At 38.5% G+C, this 25,334-nt stretch overlaps 1 protein-coding gene across 1 annotated transcript in view; it reads left to right on the top strand.

Annotated features, from left to right (window-relative positions):
• The window catches only part of cerk (ceramide kinase), a 37,520-nt gene extending 20,593 nt beyond the window's left edge, over window positions 1-16,927 (top strand). The window contains exons 7-13 of the mRNA XM_056260387.1: window positions 255-329; window positions 1,014-1,166; window positions 1,257-1,362; window positions 3,399-3,469; window positions 6,420-6,625; window positions 7,696-7,922; window positions 16,580-16,927. Coding sequence (XP_056116362.1) covers window positions 255-329; window positions 1,014-1,166; window positions 1,257-1,362; window positions 3,399-3,469; window positions 6,420-6,625; window positions 7,696-7,922; window positions 16,580-16,667 — 926 coding nt within the window. The 3' untranslated portion in view covers window positions 16,668-16,927. The remainder of the gene's footprint in view (window positions 1-254; window positions 330-1,013; window positions 1,167-1,256; window positions 1,363-3,398; window positions 3,470-6,419; window positions 6,626-7,695; window positions 7,923-16,579) is intronic.
• Window positions 16,928-25,334: the final 8,407 nt, after the last annotated feature.

Below are 25,334 nucleotides of genomic sequence, written 5' to 3' on the forward strand. Positions count from 1 at the left end.
AATGCTTCAGCTACAATCATTTCAAGATCGAAAAACTTTATTCTCACAAGGGCTGAATGGACCAAAACCTCCATTGGCTTGTGATGTTTGGTTAGCGTTCACAATTGAAGGTTAGATTGCGGCTGCCCCCGTATGCCACTGAAATTGAAAAAGAAAGTGTGATTTTCATACGTTAACCTTCAGAGTGAATTATGAGAGGATAGATTTAGGCCATTTCTGAACCCCTGACCCATGAAATGTGTTTTTTGAAACAGGTTCGACTGACTGTGTATGCTACGCCACAGTCGGCTCAAATGACCCTGTCACCTCAGCACTTCACATTGTTGTGGGTAAGTGGGCATCTCCATATCTGCCTATGATACATATATAGTATGTATATTTATGTGAATTTCTCTATAACATTTGACAGTTATAGCTGAGCAGTATGACAGTATATATTATGCAAGTGTAGAAATGTGTCAACTAGTAGAGATTCTGCTATTATGTTTTTAACTCAAGTAAGCAACTTGTCAATCATTTGTAAAGATTTATTTATTTATTTATTTTGGGTTCTTGTCCACCAAGTTCCAAATGAAGACATAATAATATTTTCGTTAATAGCAAATAATTATAAAAAATACTTTACAATAAAAGTGTCCTTTGTTACCATTATTGGGGGAAATGTTTAATTATCATATTAATTGAATATATATACACCACCAGTCAAAACAGCTGTTTTAAATTGTTGTAATATTTCACAATATTACGTTTTTTTGTTGTTGTTGTTGTTTTTTTATCAAATAAATTAAGCTTTGGTAAACATTAGAGACTTCTTTTAAAAACATTAAAAATCTTACCGAACAAAGCATTACACCAGGTTGAATAATGTCAGGATTTTCCTAAAATTATATTTTTGGAGAGACAGAGATCTAATTTTACAGGAATATGCACTATTCTCAGATGTGACATACCAGCACAGAATACTGACGTCATCAGTTTGTGTATCCTGAAATCCATCCTGACTTTTACCACAGGTGATTCTCAACCAATGGACATCTGCTCAGTGCACAATGAAGACAGCTTCCTGCGCTACTCTGTGTCACTGTTGGGTTACGGGTTCTACGGAGACGTGCTGACGGACAGCGAGAGGAAGCGCTGGATGGGCCCGGCCCGTTACGATATCTCAGGTACACAGGAAAATCTTTCAAGACTGAAATAGGCATGTCTTGTCTGTCTGCAATTTGCAATGCAATTTTGTATTATTTTTTTCCCCACAGGTGTTAAAACATTTCTGTCACATCGCTACTATGAGGGAACCGTGTCCTTCTTACCTGCTGAAGGAAACTTGGGAACTCCAAGAGACAAAATGCAGTGTCTGTCTGGGTAAATGCTGTACTGTGTCTTTTGCTTAGTCATAATACAATCCCATTAATATGAATATGAATATGAATCAGGGAGCAAACATGAACACAACATGACAAAACCTGTAAAATTAACCAACTAAGTCTGATCATCTGATGTGTTTCTATTATTGTAAACTAGGGCTTGGTGATAATTATACACTACAGTTTGGAGACCGTACTTTTTCTTTTTTTTTTTTTTTAAGAAGTCTATTGTGCTGATTAATTTTTTAGCATCATTACTCCAGTCTTCAGTGTCACATGATTCTTCAGAAATAATTTGAGTATGCTGATTAGATGCTCAAGAAACATGTCTTATTTTATCAATGTTGGAAACCGAGATACATTTTATTTTGTATCTGATTGTGATACATGTAGTTAGTAACATTATAAATGTCTTTACTGTCATTTTTGATCAATATAAGGAGTCCTTGCTGAATAAAAGTATTAATAAAAATGTAAAAAAAAATGGCTGACCCCTAAATACAGTCAAAATATTTTAATATAACGACTAAATACCATTCTTCCTACTTATATTTTTAAACCATGCCTTCATTAGTTTAAAATAGAAATGTACTTGTGTGTGTTAAACATTTTGGATATAATTGGCTATAATTGATGTTTGGTTAAATTGATGGTTCCTTCGATATGTATGTGTATACAAACGCACTACAACAATGGTTTTATATATGTATATATACACTCACCTAAAGGATTATTAGGAACACCATACTAATACTGTGTTTGACCCCCTTTCGCCTTCAGAACTGCCTTAATTCTACGTGGCATTGATTCAACAAGGTGCTGAAAGCATTCTTTAGAAATGTTGGCCCATATTGATAGGATAGCATCTTGCAGTTGATGGAGATTTGTGGGATGCACATCCAGGGCACGAAGCTCCCGTTCCACCACATCCCAAAGATGCTCTATTGGGTTGAGATCTGGTGACTGTGGGGGCCATTTTAGTACAGTGAACTCATTGTCATGTTCAAGAAACCAATTTGAAATGATTCGAGCTTTGTGACATGGTGCATTATCCTGCTGGAAGTAGCCATCAGAGGATGGGTACATGGTGGCCATAAAGGGATGGACATGGTCAGAAACAATGCTCAGGTAGGCCGTGGCATTTAAACTATGCCCAATTGGCACTAAGGGGCCTAAAGTGTGCCAAGAAAACATCCCCCACACCATTACACCACCACCACCAGCCTGCACAGTGGTAACAAGGCATGATGGATCCATGTTCTCATTCTGTTTACGCCAAATTCTGACTCTACCATCTGAATGTCTCAACAGAAATCGAGACTCATCAGACCAGGCAACATTTTTCCAGTCTTCAACTGTCCAATTTTGGTGAGCTCTTGCATATTGTAGCCTCTTTTTCCTATTTGTAGTGGAGATGAGTGGTACCCGGTGGGGTCTTCTGCTGTTGTAGCCCATCCGCCTCAAGGTTGTGCGTGTTGTGGCTTCACAAATGCTTTGCTGCATACCTCGGTTGTAACGAGTGGTTATTTCAGTCAAAGTTGCTCTTCTATCAGCTTGAATCAGTCGGCCCATTCTCCTCTGACCTCTAGCATCAACAAGGCATTTTCGCCCACAGGACTGCCGCATACTGGATGTTTTTCCCTTTTCACACCATTCTATGTAAACCCTAGAAATGGTTGTGCGTGAAAATCCCAGTAACTGAGCAGATTGTGAAATACTCAGACCGGCCCGTCTGGCACCAACAACCATGCCACGCTCAGAATTGCTTAAATCACCTTTCTTTCCCATTCTGACATTCAGTTTGGAGTTCAGGAGATTGTCTTGACCAGGACCACACCCCTAAATGCATTGAAGCAACTGCCATGTGATTGGTTGATTAGATAATTGGATTGAGAAATTGAACAGGTGTTCCTAATAATCCTTTAGGTGAGTGTGTGTGTGTGTATATATATATATATAACCATTTTTGAAGTGCGTTTGTGGCTATATTTTTTTCTTCTCTGTTGGCAACATCTGTTTCTGTTTGATTTGCAGGTGTAGTATCTGTCGGCAAACCTCGTCTGACAGACTGGTCAGCAAAGATGAAGACAGTGTTTCTGATGCTGGTGAGGACCGTTTGGGAATACTCTCTATGCCAATGTTTAACTGAGCTCGGGCATTGACAGGAAGTCTCATATCTGCTCTGTGGTAAATGCGCCCACCCGCAGTACAGGCCAACAAAGTGCATTTTCAGCCGTGATTTGTAATGCCCCCATCTGTCGGCTCGACTGGCACGCTGTTTGTGAACATTAGGCCAAATGGTTCAAGCTGCCGCCCGGCTGATCATTTAGAGAGTGCACACATACACACACACACCATATTATCTCTGCCTCACAGCAGCCCCCGAACAACTGGCACCTCCGTTACCCAGCATTCTGTGTGTTTACCCTGAGCACTGATAAGTGCTGTTTACAGAGACACACTCTCTGCCCTCACAGTCCCAAATTGGCATTTGTGCGTGATGATTTCTTGAATGCTTTTAGACCCGCGTGGCATAAATAGATTCTTGTGGGAAGAATGATGTAAACAGGACACAGAGAGTCAAGGGCCCTTCATCAGTGAGCCAGTGCCACAGCTATACATGCCTTGAGATTTACATTCACCTTACTTTCTTTCTCATTTTTCCTATTTTTAATGGGAGTGATTTGCCTGTGAAAAACTATCGCTAATGTGTTCTGAGTTTTCAGGGTGTTCTGGGTTTTCAGGGTGTTCTGGGTTTTCAGGGTGTTCTGGGTTGTTGCTCAGACATCCAAAATCTTGGAAAAGCTGAAAATATTGGGGAATTTTATTTATTTAGTTTTTTTTATCCAAATAATGGAAACTCATTCATTATCCAGGTGGTCAGAGAATACACTTACTATCAATGTTGGGGAAAGTTACTTTTAAAAGTAATCTGTTACAATATTGCCTTACTCACTTAACCCTCAGACGGTCTTCGGTCATTTATGACCGGAAAATTTTCTGTTTTGAATTTCTAAAAATCACAGCTTCATTGGAATGTTATGAAACTTGGTGACTTTTATGGCATTAAGTATGTGAATACAAAAAAAATTGAGGTCATGATCCAAGCATGCTAAGTGGTCGTAAAAAAAATAGTCACACTTGTGGTCTTCGGTCAAAAATGACCGACCCATAGGAAATGAATGGGAAATTGACAAAAAAAAATTATTTCTCTGAATTTTTGTGTGTACAATCTACAAATCGGCCACAATTCAAAAAAAAAAGTACACTGCAGGAAAGGGGTGACACTCTACTACATCTAGAGTGCAAAACAGACACGCCCACCCACCCACACACACATACAAACACACTTTTATACACATACACACCAATACATTTTGATTACAAAAAGTATGTTTTGAATTTTTAAAAATCACAGCTTCATCGGAATGTTACGAAACTTGGTAACTTTTATGGCATTATGTATGTGAACACACAAAAAAATTGAGGTCATGATCCGAGCATGCTAAGTGGTCGTAAAAAAATTAGTCACGATTTTGGTCTTCGGTCAAAAATGACCCCCATAGGAAATGAATGGGAAATTGACAAAAACACAAAAATTCTCTACAAATCGGCCACGATGCAGAAAAAAAAGTGCTCAGCAATGAAGGGGTGAAACTCTAAAACATCAAGAGTGAAAAACATAACATAATTAATAATTATAATTAATATATACATATATAATTAATATAATAATTATTAAAATTATTAAAATAATAATTTATAAAATGTTATAAACCTTGGCAAAAAGTATTATTTGAGAATTTCTAAAAAAAAAAATACATTCAATCCACTTCTTAAAAGTAAGTAATTTGGTCCAAAAACAACTAGAATTCACAAGCATCTCCATTTAGAGCTATACAGGCATCTAGTGGTAAACCCATGCAATAACATGATTTATTTAATTTTATGTTTAATAAATTTTTTTTTTTTTTTTTTTTTTTTTTTTTTCTGAAAACCTAGTCTCTATTTTAACAGAAAATACTGCATAGAAGAAAAAATAATAATAATAATAATAAATAAATAAATAAATTATTTTCAAAGGCAAAAAATGGACCATAAATATTGCATAAATATTAATAAGTTCAATCAAATTGTCTCAAAATACTAAATTAAAAAGAATAAATATTATAGAACAAAAATAAATTGCATTGGTTTTACTGGGATGGAGGAAATTTCATTTTTAGGTGTCCGGTCACTTCTGACCGGGAAGGCCCAGGATGTGACTCCGAAACGAAGACCGTCTGAGGGTTAAAGTAAACTTTTTATGTAAAGTCATGTGTTATGTTACTTTTGCATTACTTTTTCTCACCTGGGCTGGACTTGCTTGTTTTTTTTTTTTAATAACAAATATGTTTTTGGCAAATGTTAAGGCCCTTCAACCTCAAAAGTCTAGTAGGCAAAAGTCAAATAAGCCTCAGGCTGAAGGAAACGCAAATTCACTCATGTACAGTAGAGCGCGTTTCTCAAATAAACCTTCCAGCTGTGCAGACACAAGAGAAGAAAGTTCAACCCTCTTACTTCAGCAATAAAAACAAACAAATTAAACACAAATGTGATCTTTATCTAAAGTCATTTTTGCTTATTGGTATGGTTAAATGGGATCATTGAAGGTCAGCAGCAAAGACATTGGTTAATAAAGTGAGATGAAATACATCAAGTATAGGTGTGTTATTTAATGTTTAATTATCTTAGGTTTGTGTAATATTCTGGGTTTGCATTTAACTGATTCTTAAAAAACCATCATGTTCACACACACACACACACACACACACACAGCGCCTCTGCCCTTACTCGTGATTTCTCTCAACTTAGAGACTAGAGATGCCAGTCAATAAATGGGAACATTTGTGTTACTCGTTTGAAAAAGTAACTCCGATATTTTTAAAAGTAATGTGTTACTTTACTAGTTACTTGAAAAAAGTAATCTGATTACGTAACTTGCATTACTTGTAATGCTTTACCCCCCAAAACTGCTTAGTATACTAGAAGTCACATGATGTTGTTGTATTTCAGAGTGTCCGGACACGTGGACGGTCGTCAGGGGCAAGTTCTTGGCCATCAATGCCGCCAGCATGAGTTGTGCGTGTCCTCGCAGTCCTAAAGGTCTGTCGCCGTCAGCACACCTTGCAGACGGTACTACTGACCTCATCCTCGTCAGGAAGTGCTCCCGAATCGACTTCCTGCGCCACCTGCTGCGGCACACCAATAAGGCTGACCAGGTACCTGCTTTATCTACAACCGAAACTATCAGTAGAATTGTTTTAATGAAAGAGACGATGCAAATCCATTCCTTTTTTTAATCAAAGCCTGGGGAAAAAACTGCACTCTCTTTAATCAACACACTTCAAAAAAAGTATCCCCGCTGTCCACCAAGTGCTTACTATACACGTTGTATTAATATAGATTCATATGCATTTTTAATTAAGAGCAGGGAATCTTGTTCTTTGAAGTACGTTATCACAGCAGGGTTCCCATGGTCATGGAGAACCTTGAAAGTCATGACAATTAGTCTAGTCTTTTTCTATTTAGGCTTAACTACTAAAATATTAAAATGTCTAGAAATGGTTCTTTTGTGAGTACAATCTCTATCAAAACAATCTTTACCCAGTAATCACAAATACTTGGAAAAGTCATAGAAATTCATTAGCATTGGAACATTGGAACAGTCCACATTTCAAATGCCCCTAGTAATGTATTTTTTTTTTATTTAAAAACCAGTAAGATTTATATTTAGGATAGAACTAACCTAAATCAGTGCATTGATGTTACAGACCATATATATTGATTACAGTGATTGTAAGAATACACAATATATTGGTGTATTTCTCATCAAAGAAACAATTCTTGACATTTTCATTTGTAAATAAATGTACAGTATACAGATCCCAAATTTCTTTTGAAAATACGAATGACACCAAATTTCAGATTTCATGTTCATTCACATTTGTTAAATGAATCCTTGTCAGAACAAACACTTAAACTATCTTTGTGAAGTTTTTTTAAGGAAGTCTTTTTTTTTTTGCTCACCAAGGATGCATTTGTTTGATTACAAATACAGTTAAAACAGTAAATATTTTATATTTTTCAAGATTCTTTGATGAATAGAAAGGTCAAAAGACCAGCATTTATTTGAAATATAAATATTTTTGTAACATTAGAAATGCCCCTTTTTGTCAATTTCATCTGTCTTTGCTCAATGAAAGTATTATTCTCTCCCTCTCTTAAAAAACCTTTTGAACGGTAGTGTTTAGTGATATTTGACTTGTTCTTCTCCTTTTTCTTTGAACAGTTTGATCACTCTTTTGTGGAGGTGTACCGGGTCAAGCAGTTTCGATTCACCCCCAGACATCAGGAGTGTGATTCCGAAGTGGACCTGAGAGAGAGAGAGAGCGGAGCGGGAGGCAAGCGATTCCTCAGTCAGATCTGCAGAGAGCACAGAGCATGTGGCTGTATGGCTTCCCAGAGCAACTGGAACTGTGACGGAGAGATCCTTCCACACACTGCAATTCAAGTCCGGTAGGACACGCCCCTTGTCCAGATACACCAATTCTTACTTCTACATTTAGGCAGATACTTTTATCCAAAGCGACTTAGAGTATACCTGCTTATGAATTCATGCATTTGTGAATTGAACCCGTGATCTTGCGTAGCCATCGCTATGCTCTACTGTTTGAACTGCAGACACTTCCCTTGAGTGATAACATGCCTATTCTACCAAGACACACCCCTTGAACTCCCCTCCCCTTAAGTTTATACACTTACCTAAAGGATTATTAGCAACACCTGTTCAATTTCTCATTAATCCAATGATCTAATCAACCAATCACATGGCAGTTGCTTCAATGCATTTAGGGGTGTGGTCCTGGTCAAGTCAATCTCCTGAACTCCAAACTGAATGTCAGAATGGGAAAGAAAGGTGATTTAAGCAATTTTGAGCGTGGCATGGTTTTTGGTGCCAGACGGGCCGGTCTGAGTATTTCACAATCTGCTCAGTTACTGGGATTTTCACGCACAACCATTTCTAGGGTTTACATAGAATGGTGTGAAAAGGGAAAAACATCCAGTATGCGGCAGTCCTGTGGGCGAAAATGCCTTGTTGATGCTAGAGGTCAGAGGAGAATGGGCCGACTGATTCAAGCTGATAGAAGAGCAACTTTGACTGAAATAACCACTCGTTACAACCGAGGTATGCAGCAAAGCATTTGTGAAGCCACAACACGCACAACCTTGAGGCGGATGGGCTACAACAGCAGAAGACCCCACCGGGTACCACTCATCTCCACTACAAATAGGAAAAAGAGGCTACAATATGCAAGAGTTCACCAAAATTGGGCAGTTGAAGACTGGAAAAGTGTTGCCTGGTCTGATGAGTCTCGATTTCTGTTGAGACATTCAGATGGTAGAGTCAGAATTTGGCGTAAACAGAATGAGAACATGGACCCATCATGCCTTGTTACCACTGTGCAGTCTGGTGGTGGTGGTGTAATGGTGTGGGGGATGTTTTCTTGGCACACTTTAGGCCCCTTAGTGCCAATTGGGCATTGTTTAAATGCCACGGCCTACCTGAGCATTGTTTCTGACCATCTCCATCCCTTTATGGCCACCATGTACCCATCCTCTGATGGCTACTTCCAGCAGGATAATGCACCATGTCACAAAGCTCGAATCATTTCAAATTGGTTTCTTGAACATGACAATTAGTTCACTGTACTAAAATGGCCCCCACAGTCACCAGATCTCAACCCAATAGAGCATCTTTGGGATGTGGTGGAACGGGAGCTTCGTGCCCTGGATGTGCATCCCACAAATCTCCATCAATTGCAAGATGCTATCCTATCAATATGGGCCAACATTTCTAAAGAATGCTTTCAGCACCTTGTTGAATCAATGCCACGTAGAATTAAGGCAGTTCTGAAGGCGAAAGGGGGTCAAACACAGTATTAGTATGCTGTTCCTAATAATCCTTTAGGTGAGTGTATATGACAATTGGGTCAGGTGACACTTTTAGTACCTTGCATTAAGGATACATAATATACTCTAATGCACATATACACTAATAATAATAATAATAATAATTCATTACATTTATATAGCGCTTTTCTAGGCACTCAAAGCGCTTCACATGGAAGGGGGGAATCTCCTCAACCACCACCAATGTGCAGCATCCACTTGGATGATGCGACGGCAGCCATATTGCGCCAGAACGCTCACCACACACCAGCTTACTGGTGGAGAGGAGACAGAGTGATGAAGCCAATCAGTGTATATATATATATATATATAGGGATGATTAGGAGGCCACGATGGACAGAGGCCACTGGGCAAATTTGGCCAGGATGACGGGGTTACACCCCTACTCTTTCGAAAGACATCCTGGGATTTTTAATGACCACAGAGAGTCAGGACCTCGGTTTAACATCTCATCCGAAGGACTGTGCTCTTTGACAGTATAGTGTCCCCGTCACTATACTGGGGCGTTAGGACCCACACAGACCACAGGGTGAGCACCCCCTGCTGGCCTCACTAACACCTCTTCCAGCAGCAACCTGGTTTTCTCAGAAGGTCTCCCATCCAGGTACTAACCAGGCTCAGCCCTGCTTAGCTTCAGTGGGCAACCAGTCTTGGGCTACAGGGTGATATGGCTGCTGACCCAAGATACTAATCCAGATACATTTGGAAACGCATCTTTTTCTGTACATTTTGGCATTTTGCCACACTGAGGCAACATTTTTTTAAGTGTAGGTATTTTAAAACGATAAATCTTTTGTCATCTGACGCATATTGTAAAGAAAGATATCTATGTTTATACTAAGCGGCAACCTTCCAGTCTCTCTCTTGAATCTAACATGGAAGTGACTTAATCTGCAATTCATCGACTGTCCGCTAGAGACAGGCTCCAAAAGAGAGTCAATCCCATAGATCCCCCATGTTAATATGCCCAACTTTACAGCAGAAAAAAAAAAGTTTTTACAGCCTAGGTTTTGGTCTATATAGCTAATTTTGCCCTTCATGACAACTGTGAGGGGTAGGGGTGGCACGGTACATGAAAAAACATCCGAACCGTTCGGTTCGCTTGTCTCGGTTCGGAGCGTGTGTGTGTCTCACGGTTCGACGCATGCGCAATGTAGCCTCGTGCCCGTATGTGACCTCAGACGTGTTTCCTTTTCGCGCGAAATAAGACGTGTGTGGACATGCATACGAGGCTTGTTCGAGTTGAACCGGTGCTGCACAGAGCGATCGGTGAATGACATCAAAGTACCGCGAGCGCGACGGCTCCGCCTCCGTATGCTTTTCAATCACTCTCGCGGTTCTTTGATGTCATTCACCGATCGGTCTGTGCAGCGCCGGTTCAAGTCGAACACGCCAGTAAAAGTGGAGTATGGAGTGCTGCAGGTCACGTCACGCGGAGAAGTGGCAAGTGGGAGAGATAAGGAAGGCTAACCGGAGTTGGAGGATGCGCCAGTGTCGTATTAAGTCCGGTGTGTGGGAACATTTTGGATTTCATGTTATGATATTTAAATATATAGCAGCTACAGTGGCACTTTAAGTTTAGATAAGAACTCCAGTCATATGTTTCCAAATACTGCACTTTAATTTCAAGTGAAAAAAATGTATCCTCACTCTCAGGGAATAGAAGCATTGTTGATGCTGTTTTTGTGTTGAGGTTGAACTTGTTTCACTTTAGGATTATGGCCTTTGCTATTGCTATAGCCTAATTATAGGCAATTATGTTTCATGTATTTTGACTTATTTAAAAGACAGAGTTTTAAGAGTTCCTCTCTTTTTCTTTTAAAAGATAATTTTTTTGTAAGAGCTACACTTAAGTTGGCAGTTTGATAAATGCAAGTTAATTTAAATCTTTGTGTGCTAAAAATGCACATAAGTTCCTGTAGAGATAGTGATACAAATTCTACTTTTTTTGCCAAATAAACGAAAAGCATGTCATCAATGTCTTCTCTCTTGCTGTATCAAAATATCACCTAGCTTTCCTCGGAGATGGTCCCAATAATGTGCTTAGTCAAGTCAAATTCAGTTTGTGCATGATATAACATTTTTGTTACCGTAATACTGTATCCTAAATTGTGGATAATTAAGCTATATATCATATGCTGAAGTACATTTCTGGAGTGGTAAAGATTAAAAGAAAAAATAACAACAAGAACCGAAAAATCTGACCCTAAAACCATGATACAAACCAAACCGTGGGTTTTGTGAACCGTGCCACCCCTAGTGAGGGGGGTGAATATTTTTATAAATCATCTGTTAAATTATATTAAGCCTTAAAGTTCTGCATAATTAAGGGCGTGGCCACTTGAGTGACAGGTGGATTGTCTCTGCTGTCACTACTAGCTGTTTGTCTGCTTTCTGTTAGCCGTCACCTCAGGTAATCCCGCCTCTTTGCCCATTTTCGTTTATGTGACGTGCTGCCAAGTTGGCTACGGCCGGCTCCGCCCACTATGGGCTTCAGAAAATGCTCTTCAGAAACCTACGGGTGAAGTCACGGACACTATCCATTGTTGTATACAGTCTTTGGTTATACCGCTATGTGCCTGTTATGTGCTATTCACTTTCACAGTGATGCTAAAGATAAATGTTACGTCTACAGTCTTCATATTAACAATTAATCGACGATCGATTAATTGTAGATGATAAATGTGTTAATGACGTTGGAAAACACCGCGACGCGATCGGATCACGGAAGTTCTATAATTTTAGAACTAAAGAACTATCATGTCACTCCGTGATTACGCACATATATTTCAGCTCGTTCAAGACCACCTGCTCTAAATAAAGATATACGATCTTCTATGGTTTACAAACCAAAACCTGCCGCAAAAGCATTTTACAATAGGGGCTTTCACACCGGGTAGTTCTAGGAACTAGCCACCAGGGTGGTTCCCCGAGAACTGATGGTTCCCTTAGGAACATTTTCCTGATTGCGTTCGCACCGCCAGTAGAAACTTTGAAGTGACGTAAGCCGCACTTGTTGATGTGACTTTTATTTTGACGGCGCTGAGAACGTCAGAGCCTGAGCTCACAGTGCTCGCATTCTCAGTGTTCATTAGATTACGATCTGTCTAACAGTCCTGTCTAAGATGTTATTTGAAAGAACTGTTATACATAGAAAGTAGACAGTATATGAAAAGCTATTAGCATATGCCGTGTGGTTGATGTCCAGAAATACATAATCATGTTTGGATTGGTCTCCTCAAAGTTGCGTTGGATTTTCTCCTCAGCGTAAAGGTTAAGAGGCTAATCGACCACTGTTTTCCATGTTCGTAGAGTTAGTTTCTGGAGTAAATATATAGACTATAATCTGTGTGTTTACACAACTTTTTTAAAAATGGCGGGTGCTGGTGTTTCACGTTCGTTCGGCCAATCAGCGTACACTAACGTCACTGGTAGTTCCTATAGTGCTGGTTTAGACCCGACTCTGAAGTAGGGGCTAATTTAGTTCCTCCAAAAGGAGTTCCTAGAACTAAAATCGCTCCCAGTTCCTGCGATGCGAACGCGCCAAAAAACGGGTACTCCCGCCAATCGTTCTAGAAACTATGAAAAGATTCCTCCGGTGCGAAAGCCCCTTAAGTTACAAAGTTGTCCCTTTAAAGGTACTGCCCAAGTGACAAGCTGCTGTACCCCTAAAAGTACACGTTTTTCTGACAGCGTAATGACCAAAAATTAAAAGGTGCATGCGGTGAAAATGAGAACTCTTTCACTGTGCCATGTTTCAAAAAGGAAAGAGAGTACCATTTATTTTTAATGCACTAATTACTTCAAGCAAGTTCTAATTGTCATTGTAATGAAGGGGTGTGGACATCACTGCCACTCACATTGAGACTTCCTCATACATCTAAGAGATGTATGTACCATGTATGAACAGTTTTCAGAAAATGTTCCTCCAACTCAAAATGAACATGCTTCACTGAAGTGACGGTCGATTAGTGAAACGTTGAGGTCTCATGAGCAGCAGATTGTCTTAGCACTAGCATACTAAACAGGGTAAATAAATGGACTTTTGTGTTCTGAGCCTGTGCAAAAGATGCTATTAAAATAAAAAAACTCCCTCCATTGTGCCTGCTGAGGAGTTGTTCTCCTCCTCGATACAGCATGACAGCTCGCCCGAACGCATCATTTCCTTCACGCCCCATTGTTCTGTGTCAACAATGCGTAGCAATGAAATGCTCCTAATTTAATGGCCCTCTCACTGTTAAAGGCTCACCTCCTTTAATTAAAATAGAAGTCCATTCATTTATTCCATTTTCAGCTTCAGTAATTGTTTCTCGAATGAGTAAGCAAATAACCTGTTGAGATAATTGATGATGATACCACGGCCGAAAGAGGCAATCGCCTGGCACTGAACTCACCTCCAGAGTATTGAGTGGAATTAGAGGAAATTAAAGGGCCCCCGAACCTCCTAATAGCGCATGCATTTAACTGCAAAACTTTTTACTCAACACGACAACGCATTTATTGCTTACCAGCTCTCGCTCGCACTTCTTTTTACTCCCAGGACACAACGTATTAGTGGTGTTTGCTAAAGCAAGCATCAATTTTACCATTGCAAATAGTTTGGGATTTGAACGAACCATTATCCTTCAGGGTTTCTGCGAGCCTTAAAGTCTTAATTTGCCCTTGCACCCATTAAGGTCCTTAAAATAGTGTTAAATCAGAGCAGAAAGTCTTAAATTCATAAAGTCATGGTATTAAATGTTGCATGCGTTGCAAAACATAAATGTCTTCCTCAGTATTTTCGTCCATTTTTCCAATACAAATATCTAAATTTTTAAATCAAGATAAATTTGCTCTAAATGTAAAATGAAGTCTTGAAAAATGTAATACAATTTAAGTCAGTTTATGCTGAAAACAAGAACAAATATCAAATTAAGCTGATTTGAGCCCATTTGCTGATATTTGCTCTTGTTTTAGTCATAAACTTCATTTTGATCAATTTCACAGAAAACAAGACTTCATATTTTGTCATTTTACAACTGAAGTAAATGTATCTTGATTTAGGAATCTTTATATACACTCACCTAAAGGATTATTAGGAACACCATACTAATACTGTGTTTGACCCCCTTTCGCCTTCAGAACTGCCTTAATTCTACGTGGCATTGATTCAACAAGGTGCTGAAAGCATTCTTTAGAAATGCTGGCCCATATTGATAGGATAGCATCTTGCAGTTGATGGAGATTTGTGGGATGCACATCCAGGGCACGAAGCTCCCGTTCCACCACATCCCAAAGATGCTCTATTGGGTTGAGATCTGGTGACTGTGGGGGCCATTTTAGTACAGTGAACTCATTGTCATGTTCAAGAAACCAATTTGAAATGATTTAAGCTTTGTGGCATTGTGCATTATCCTGCTGGAAGTAGCCATCAGAGGATGGGTACATGGTGGCCATAAAGGGATGGACATGGTCAGAAACAATGCTCAGGTTGGCTGTGGCATTTAAACGATGCCCAATTGGCACTAAGTGGCCTAAAGTGTGCCAAGAAAACATCCCCCACACCATTACACCACCACCACCAGCCTGCACAGTGGTAAAAAGGCATGATGGGTCCATGTTCTCATTCTGTTTACGCCAAATTCTGACTCTACCATCTGAATTTTTCAACAGAAATCGAGACTCATCAGACCAGGCAACATTTTTCCAGTCTTCAACTGTCCAATTTTGGGGAGCTCTTGCAAATTGTAGCCTCTTTTTCCTATTTGTAGTGGAGATGAGGGGTACCCGGTGGGGTCTTCTGCTGTTGTAGCCCATCCGCCTCAAGGTTGTGCGTGTTGTGGCTTCACAAATGCTTTGCTGCATACCTCGGTTGTAACGAGTGGTTATTTCAGTCAAAGTTGCTCTTCTATCAGCTTGAATCAGTCGGCCCATTCTCCTCTGACCTCTAGCATCAACAAGGCATTTTCGCCCACAGGACTGCCGCATACTGGATGTTTTTCCCTTTTCACACCATTCTTTGTAAACCCTAGAAATGTTTGTGCGTGAAAATCCCAGTAACTGAGCAGATTGTGAAATACTCAGACCGGCCCGTCTGGCACCAACAACCATGCCACGCTCAAAATTGCTTAAATCACCTTTCTTTCCCATTCTGACATTCAGTTTGGAGTTCAGGAGATTGACTTGACCAGGACCACACCCCTAAATGTATTGAAGCAACTGCCATGTGATTGGTTGATTAGATAATTGGATTAATGAGAAATTGAACAGGTGTTCCTAATAATCCTTTAGGTGAGTGTATTTGTACTGGAGAAATACTGAGGAAACATCACTTTTTTTGCAGTTTGTCCACAAGGTACTGGAAAAATGATTTCCATATTGTTGTGGTTTTAAGCAAAACGATTCAAGCTTTTTTTGTGAAATTAATTAAAAAGTAACATCTGTTGGGAAGATACATTTTCAAATTCTAAAGTGTTTCTCCTTAATTTTAAATTTAGAGAACATAATTCCTAATAATCCCTTCAATTTATTTCGTAAATGTTCGATACTTGGTCTTAAATTTACCTTCATAATATCTGCAGAAACCCTGTATTGAAATGTTTTGTAAAATAGTTTTTAGCAACCTAAACTCATTGGAAAAACCTATTTTCACAAAACATGCCTATACACACAATTCACTGCATTTTCCAGTTGAAATGAACACTAGTGGCAGTAAAACTTTTACCATAGGGAATGATTTATAAACTTTCACATTTGTACCAAATAACCAGCTCCAAATGAATGCTCTTGCGATGTGCAGCGCCTCGGTACGAGTTCCATGAAATGCAATTTAAGATAAAAGCGCTCAAAGACTTGTCAAAGCAAGCTAAAATGGCCTGGTTGCTTCAGCAAATGTGTTTTTATTTTATGTTTGCTTTAGTGTAGGTGGGATGATTAGCATTAACCTTTTAGCGCCACACACCAATTCTTTCACAAACTGCCTCAATATGTACAAACAACCAACGTAATAAAACATTGCCAGATTCACGTTCAAACATATCCGGCTTTTAGCACCACTCACTTTGAATGTGTCACAAAGTGTGTAAACGTAATAACATTTAGCTGAAATGCCGCCTCAGGGACACATTTCCAATATGCCTGGGCTGGTTTTTATCATGTTGTTTTTTTCCAGTGAATTGCTTGCATTTTGTTTGACTTTTTCTTTCTTTCTTTCTCTATCTCAGGGTCCACTGCCAGTTGGTCACGCTGTTCGCGAGAGGAATCGAAGAGCAGCCGGTGTTTGAGGACCCGTACCCTCACTGTGCAATATAGATCTCCATGAATTCACTTAAGAAACCTCCAGCTGGAACATGAAGGATTGAGATTCTTTGAATGGAAGAGTCACCTTCAGCTCAGCACAATGTCATGCTGTTATATCTAGATAATCCTCGTGAAGATGCTTTGGAAACACAGAGCTGGAGTCAACAGCATCTTCATAGCATCTTTATACAGGCTGTATTAGATTTGTGTCGGATGGGATAAGCTGCTTCAGCTAGGCATTGGTATTGGTTTTTTTTTTTTTTTTTTTTTTTTTTTTTTTTTTTTTTTACCCTTGAAGTCCTTGAAGTTGCTGGTGATTTCTCTTGTTGTCTGCGACAGCTCCCAATTGTCGGCGTTTGTCTTCCACCGCGGTCAAGCTGGTCTTGAGAGTAGCGTTAATTGAATTCCAAAGTCATATTCTTGAAACTGTGAGATGTTTTGGTTATGTAAACATTCCTCTTGGTAGCACCTTTGCTGTTTTGTCTAGATATAAAGCACGCGAGGTGGTCAGCCGATAAAGATAATGGTATACCAAAAAAAGGTTGTGGTTTGTGTTCGTAAAATAAATAAAAATCTAAATTCTGACATTTACTAAAGTTCCAAACAAATTTTGCCCATTTTGTTCTTTTTGGCAATGTTGGTATTGTTAACTAAAAAAATTATCAAAAATGTTTTTGGTATTTAAAACAAATCTGAAATAAAATGAAATGAAATAAATATTAGATGAAAAATGAAGTTTTGAGTTATAAATAAGTTATGAAATACAAATAAATTCAAGCTACATAGAAATCTTTTAATAAAATATATACTAATAAAAATGAGAAAAACACCAAAAATTACTAAAATTTAATTTAAAACAGAAAATATAAGGGGGCTTTTGAAAACGGATTTCAAAGAGCATGTTTTTGAAAACGATGCCGTTATCATCTGTGTAAACTACAGAAACGTGAATTTGTGAAAACAGTGACGTCGCACGCATTACGTGTTCAGTCCGTAAGAGCATAGAGTTTCTTTACATCGCCAACTACTGGCCTGGCATGAATAATACAGCGTTTTTAGTCGTTTTGGCGGATCCGTCTGAACGTGCAAACGTTCCCTTCGGTATATACAAACTTGTCTTGTTCAATTTGGTTAAGACTTACGTTATTTTGGAAAAAAGTAGCTACGACATTTTGCTAAATCTCTCTTTTTTTGTGTGTTTTACTAAACGTCATACAGGTTTGGAACAACATTGGGTGAATTTTTTATGAACCGTTCCTTTAAAAAGTTAGCATGAAGTAACATGTAGATAGTGTAGCCTACATCAAATCAAATCTACACATGATTAGTAACATCATGTTATTTATTTAAAGGCAACATTTACTGTTATTATTCAAATGGAACGTCCAATCAGTATGAATCCACAAAAAAAAAAAAAAAACCACACCTCTTAGATGTTTGACCAACTCTAATTCTAACTTTCCCACTCTTACCACGGTCAGTTTTGTTTTCTGGACATTTCATGCATGTAAATGTAGCATTAGTGAGATGGACTACAAGAGTAACACTGCAGGGTCAGTGTACATAGTGTTCATCAGACAGAATGTAAATGAAAATACAGTAGCGCTCTGGTTGCGTCCCTCCCCTCGAGAACGTTTCCTCTTTTATAATGAATTCTATGTTTGTTTTCTTCTGCCGACGTCTTATTTCTTCTGAAAGATCTTATTGGTCTTGCAGTATCAAAGGATGAAGGAGTTTATGACAGACAGAGAAATTGCTTTTTCGCCGTAGTGCATGTCAGCCGCTTTAATATGCATTTTTTTTTAAAAGTTGTTCCTTGAGCTGTGCTAGTGATTGAGAGCGTTGGTTTCCCATGATGCATCTGTAGAGGATACACATGTTCTGTAGCAATTACAAACAAAATGTTCATGTCCTTCATAGACTGGAAGATTGTATGGAAGCTTATTTCCACCACATTATGATTAGAAACAAAAATCATGCTTTGGCAAATTATAATTATGATATGAAAAATTCTTTAATTTATTGTATTAATTTTTCTTGTCATAATTAAGACCTATTGCCAGTTTTTGTCTAATAATTGTGTAAGTAATTAGGATTTACCAAAGAACTACACTTACCACACTTTTTTTTTTCTTCCTTAATTTATTGTTGAGAAATATGACCCAGATATTTCTTGACGGTTGTGATGATATCCACCCATATGTACTAAATTAAGACCATGGAAATGATATCTGTGTATGCAATCCTAGAGCTTCCAAGAGCCTCTGCTGTTATGAATTGTGAACTGTGGCTTGCTATTCTTGTGTGTGAACAGTATTTGTGTCGTGTGTAGTATTAGCCTCATGTCAAAGCTTGTGTATTTGACACCTACTCCTGTTTGACAGCCCACTTCAGCCCTAATCAAACCCATGCTGTGCCACCAACTTGCCCTACTGATCCAAAGATATCAATCACAACCCATTTTAATCACTTGAATGTGGCTACGTTTTTGATTTGCATCGCCCTGGTGGCTGCTGGTCATTGATGGCTCGTGACAGGTGACTGTATAATCTACTGCAATGGTTATCCAGTGTGTGTTTCCAGCAGAAAGCACTTGTCTAGGCTCTGTGATGACTGAGAGTGAAGTCATCTTGCAGGACTCGAGATGACGTGTAAGACCTGACGTTTAATTTGATTTGTTGAATGAAAACAAAGAAAATCCGCTAATAAAGTTTATCAAACAACCTTTAGTGTCCTGAGTGGTCCGTTTTGATACGAACGTGGCCAGAATCATATATAATTGCAATAAAATTTAATTAAAAAAAAGCCTATTTGAGGACTATTTTCATGATGATTCAGTGCATATTCCGTTCTCATTACTACAATGCAGAACTAACAATTTTTTTTTTTTAATCACTGGTTTTACTTCAGGACCTTCATTTTAGGCGATTCAAAATTGTTCATGTACAAAACTAAACAAAAATCCTTAAAATCAATCATTAAGAATAGGTTACCATGTTGTTGTTCTTCCTGTATGGTTTCATATTCTTGGCAGTCAATAATTTGTAGTGCAAAACATATTTTAGTTAGCACAAACTATGTTTTTCCTTGGGTGTCAAGGCTGAGGTCATGTCACGCAACCTGTCCATGTCTACATCCACCTGATTTGACTAACTTTTAATAAGTGACACATGAATTTGTGCCAAAGCACCATAGATTACCTTAAAATACCATATTATTTGCATCAATTATTGTTTTTCCCTGCTGTGCACATCCCTGTCAGAACACACCTGTGCCCTAATTTTTGGGTCTTCAAACCATTGTTTGAGCATCGTAGATGTTGCAATCAAACTAATTTTTGGGTCTTCAAACTCGCGTCCATTGTTTGAGCATCGTAGATGTTGCATCAAAGTCCTCCTGGAAATTTCCGTATTTATGAGTTGGGAAGTCGGGATTATGACGTCAAGTGTATTGAAATCGCTTTAGAAAATCACAGAAAAATACAGGAGTTTTAACTCTACTTCTACAAAAGTATTCATTAAAAATATGCACATCGCTTTTGTTGATGTTTTTATTCAATTTATGAAAGTGATGTAAATGCGTTTTTTTATTTAGTACATGCATCTTGGTTATTGCACATTAAAAAAATGATTCATTTTCAACAAATAAAGCTATTACTTCTGCCATATTTTCTTACAGACATGCCCCCCACTTGGAAACTCAAGGCTCAAAGTTACTCATTCATAACTCAGACATACACAGTAACACTTTATTTTACAGTGTCCTTGTTACATGTGGGAGATTCTCACGAAAGCTTGGTTTTAAAAATTTTAAACATGAAAATTAAAAAAGGCTTGAATTAACAAAAAAATAAATCATTACATCATTACATGTACTTACCATAGTAATAACAGTAAGTTATGCATAATTACATGCAACTAACCCTTAACCTAATCCTACCCTAACCCTATAGTAAGTACATGTAGTTGCTTAATATTACTCAGTACTTAAATATATAATTACACTGTAACAATGACACCTTAAAACAAAGTGTAACCACATACACTATATTGCCAAAAGTTTTGGGACGTCTGCCTTTACATGCACATGAACTTTAATGACATCCTATTCTTAATCTGTAGGGTTTAATATGGAGTTGGCCCACCCTTTGCAGCTACAACAGCTTCAACTCTTCTGGGAAGGCTTTCCACAAGGTTTAGGAGTGTGTTTATGGGAGTTTTTGACCATTCTTCTAGAAGAGCATTTCTGAGGTCAGGCACTGATGTTGGACGAGAAGGCCTGGCTCGCCGTTCTATCAGGTTGAGGTCAGGACTCTGTGCAGGACAGTCAAGTTCCTCCACACCAAACTCGCTCATCCATGTCTTTATGGACCTTGATTTGTGCACTGGTGCGCAGTCATGTTGGAACAGGAAGGGGCCATCCCCAAACTCTTCCCACAAAGTTGGGAGCATGAAACTGTCCAAAATGTATTGGTATGCTGAAGCATTAAGAGTTCCTTCCACTGGAACTAAGGGGCCAAGCCCAACCCCTGAAAAACAACCCCTAACCATGATCCCCCCTCCACCAAACTTTACACTTGGCACAATGCAGTCAGGCAAGTACCGTTCTCCTGGCAACCGCCAAACCCAGATTCGTTCACCCCATTCCATGAAGCTCTCTACGCACTGTTCTTGAGCTAATCTGAAGGCCACACGAAGTTTGGAGGTCTATAGCTATTGACTGGAGAAAGTTGCTGACTTCTGTTGTTCCCAGTTGCTTCCACGTTGTTATAATACCACTAACAGTTAACTGTGGAATATTTAGTTTTCACAAATGGACTTATTGCACAGGTGGCAACCTATCACGGCACCACGCTTGAATTCACTGAGCTCCTGAGAGCGACCCATTCTTTCACAAATGTTTGTAGAAGCAGTCACATGTCTAAATAATGAGGCTGTAAAACTGGACAGTGAGTAGATGAGTTTCCACTTTTGGCTGATAACGTCTCGTACCTTTTTTGTCATGTTATGATTCACCTCGTAGCTGGTTGGCTGGGATCATGCCTTCTACTAAGACATTGTGGTGGACTTGTTGGAAAAACCAACAACATTTTGGTAAAGTTCATGTGCATTAATCTCGCAAAAAAATTATCTTTCCGACAAGACGTGAATGCACAATTATATGTTTTGAAAGCTCCACAGAGACCGTGTTTACATTATTTGAGTGCGAATCAACGTTCAAAACGGCTACGAATATTTGCATATTCAATTTGGATATGAGAAAGCATTACACACTTCACCTCTACACAACACCATCCTACATTTGTAAAAGTACAAAACACATCTGATCCCCCAGCTCTAGGGAAGGCAGTACCTGTCAAGAGCTGTTATTATGAATCCACTACATGAAATCTACTCATGTTTCAGTGCGATTCTTAAGAGCCTTTAATAATACAGAGCCATGTGCTCCTGACAAATGTCATTGGCTGAAAAAAAAAAAGACGAATGGGGTTCCTCCAGGTTTAACAGGCTTATTGCATAAAAATGACTGCGGGGGAGAAATAATTCGTTCCCTCCAGTGAGATGGAGGGATATTTAGTTCTTCGTTTTGCTCACAGTTTCGATATGGTCCATAGATTTTGCTGCTATCTGGACTGGCATGGCAATGAAGTCGGGTAATTTTCTCATCTCTCGTCCACAAAGTAAATTCCATTTCCTTTTCCTCCTCTCTGTAGCTTCTCCCGCGTCCTGATTGATTTATTCTGCGGGGTTTGCACCCCGTCGAGACCGACCGTCTCATTCAGCGACTCTTCCCTGGAGACATTACAAAAGACAAACAAACAGCTGTCTTCAGGCTCTCGAACCACTGTTTGGAGACAGCTCATCGTGAGGGTGATAACATCTGCGGCTTGACGCGCGTTTAAAACGCTCCTCCTTTAAATAACTCAGCTGAGATTGGATGGACTCTTTGTCTGCAGAAATGGCACCTGAGCCCCAGACACCAACTTGTCTAGTTTCAGCCCTCGCGTCCCTGAAGGCTGCGGACACATAGGCTGCTATGCACTGAAAGTATGTACTTCACTGCTGATGGGAAAGTAGGCCTATCTGTTGTATGTCGTAAGACCCTACACGAGTCCTGGGACGTGTCATAATTTTGGGCCATGAAACATTCCAGATTCAGTACATTTAAGCTCTATCTACAGCATTTGTGGCATAATGTTTATTACCACAACAACAACAACAATGCTGGTAATTTACAATGGAAGTAAATATGCCAATTTACAGAGCATTTAAAATTTAGAAATTTAACTATTTATTATATAATATAATATTAATTGCTATGTAAAATAACTTTTAGGGGTGTAACAATATATTGCAACAATGTGTATCGTGGATAGTGGCAATATGTATTGTGTAGTTCACCCAAAATAAAAATTACTGGGTGAGGAAAAAATTTACATTTTCAGAGTTTTAGTGTCGGTACTACATTAAACTACTATATAATGTTGAATATATTGTATAATCATGCAATGAGGGAATATTAGTGGGTCCTGATAATGACAAATGTCTTATGTTACCAGTAAAGCCTACATTATTTTGAATATATCTAGTCAGTGACAGAGTGCAAGCATATTCATCTAAAATAATTTTGTATTTTCAGCTTCAGAATCATGAATATTTTTATTCTGGTCTCACTATTGTCCTGTGCTTTTGGTTTCCAGCACCAAGTCCAAGCCTATTCATTTACACACCCAATGTAATATCAAGTTTTGCAATTTGTGTACTGTACAACTTTATAATCTATTCCCCTACACTACTACTACCCTTAAACCTAATCACAGACAACTTTCTGCATTTTTATATTTTCAAAATACATCACTTAGTATGATTTATAATCAGTTTTCCTCATGGGGACCAAACCTGTTTTTGTTCCCACAACTTGGGTAATACATATGGAAGCTTGTTTCCACCACAGAAAAAAAAAAAAAAAAAAAAACTGCAACTTTTTATCTCAAAATTCTGACTTTTTTTTCACAATTTACTGTTCAGAATTGCGTGATATAAAGTCGCAATTGCGAGTTATGAAGTCAGAATTCTGAGTTTATATCATGCAATTCTGACTTTATAACACCCAAATGTGTTTATATCTCGCAATTCTGACTTTATAACACGCTTAGGCCAATATCTTGCAATTCTGACTTTATAACACGTTTATATGTCGCAATTCTGACTTTATAACACGCAATTGTAAGTTTATATCTCGCATTTCTGACTTTATAACACGCAATTGTGTATCTCGCAATTCTGACTTTATAACACTCTTATATCTCGCATTTCTGACTTTATAACACGCAATTGTGTTTATCTCGCAATTCTGACTTTATATCTCGCAATTCTGACTTTATAACACACAATGGTAAGTTTATATCTCGCATTTCTGACTTTATAACACGCAATTGTGTATCTCGCAATTCTGACTTTATAACACTCTTATATCTCGCATTTCTGACTTTATAACACGCAATTGTGTTTATATCTCGCAATTCTGACTTTATAACATGCAATTGTAAGTTTATATCTCGCATTTCTGACTTTATAACACGTAATTGTGAGTTTATATCACTCAAGTCTAACTTAATAACACGCAATTGTGAGTTTATGTCATGCGATTCTGACTTTATAACACGTAATTGTGAGGTTTTATCTCGCAATTCTGACTTTATAATACATAATTGTGAGTTTATATCACGCAAGTCTAACATTTATAACACGCAATAACACCCCCCCCCCCCCCTCCCCCACACACACACTCAACATATAAGAAAGTTGTTTTTAAGCATTAACCATACCGTCTGAACCAAACAATTGTGCAATAAAGGGAGTGTATTTATGACTCAATGGGATGAAAGGAAACATCCACAATGAGCTTATTAACAAAACAGAGTCATTTTCAATAAAAGGATAAAGATTATGTGTTAAAATGCATAAATGCAGCCTTTATAGTCTTGAAAGATCAATTGAGCACAAACAAACTCAAAGTCAATGGAGACAAAGCACTAAAGGAAAGCCGTATGGAATACAGAGAGACTCACAATAAAGACGTTGAATATTATTCAGTGGCCACATAAATGTCTCAGAGGGCCTAACTTTTAAAAGATCTTATTTAGGATTATTAGAGCTGAACGCAATAAATATGCAAATTGTTGTTTCCAGGTGTTATTGATCACCAGTCCTTTGTGTGTTAAGAGAGGTCATGAAGTAGGGGAGAGAAAGAGAAGGACTGGAGAATTTAGTGTACACCTACTTATCATACCATACACCATTAAACCCCTTCACACTTTCTGTCATCATGAGCGATTCATTGAGACAACACTGCAAACGGCCTCAAATTCACAGTTTAATTGAGCACACAGTAATAACAGTAAAACTATCTTCAGTTGCCACATGAAACGCAATGGAGACCATACAGAGCTAATGATCTAAAACCAGGACAATATCATAAGGGACATTTAGAGAGCACTGCTTAATGTCCCATGAGCCTTCATTGTTTTTTATTATTTCAACAAAATCACAATTTTTCTAGACCACTACTTCATGGTGTAACAAATCAAACATTGCTTTTGGTTGCCGCAGAACATTTTCTATTAGATGTCTGCTCATATGCCTGAATATCAAACATCATATGTAGTATAAATTGCTG

Source organism: Rhinichthys klamathensis, unplaced genomic scaffold (assembly GCF_029890125.1).
Source record: "Rhinichthys klamathensis goyatoka isolate OS25496 unplaced genomic scaffold, OSU_Roscu_1.1 h1tg000176l_1, whole genome shotgun sequence".
Classification (NCBI taxonomy): domain Eukaryota; kingdom Metazoa; phylum Chordata; class Actinopteri; order Cypriniformes; family Leuciscidae; genus Rhinichthys; species Rhinichthys klamathensis.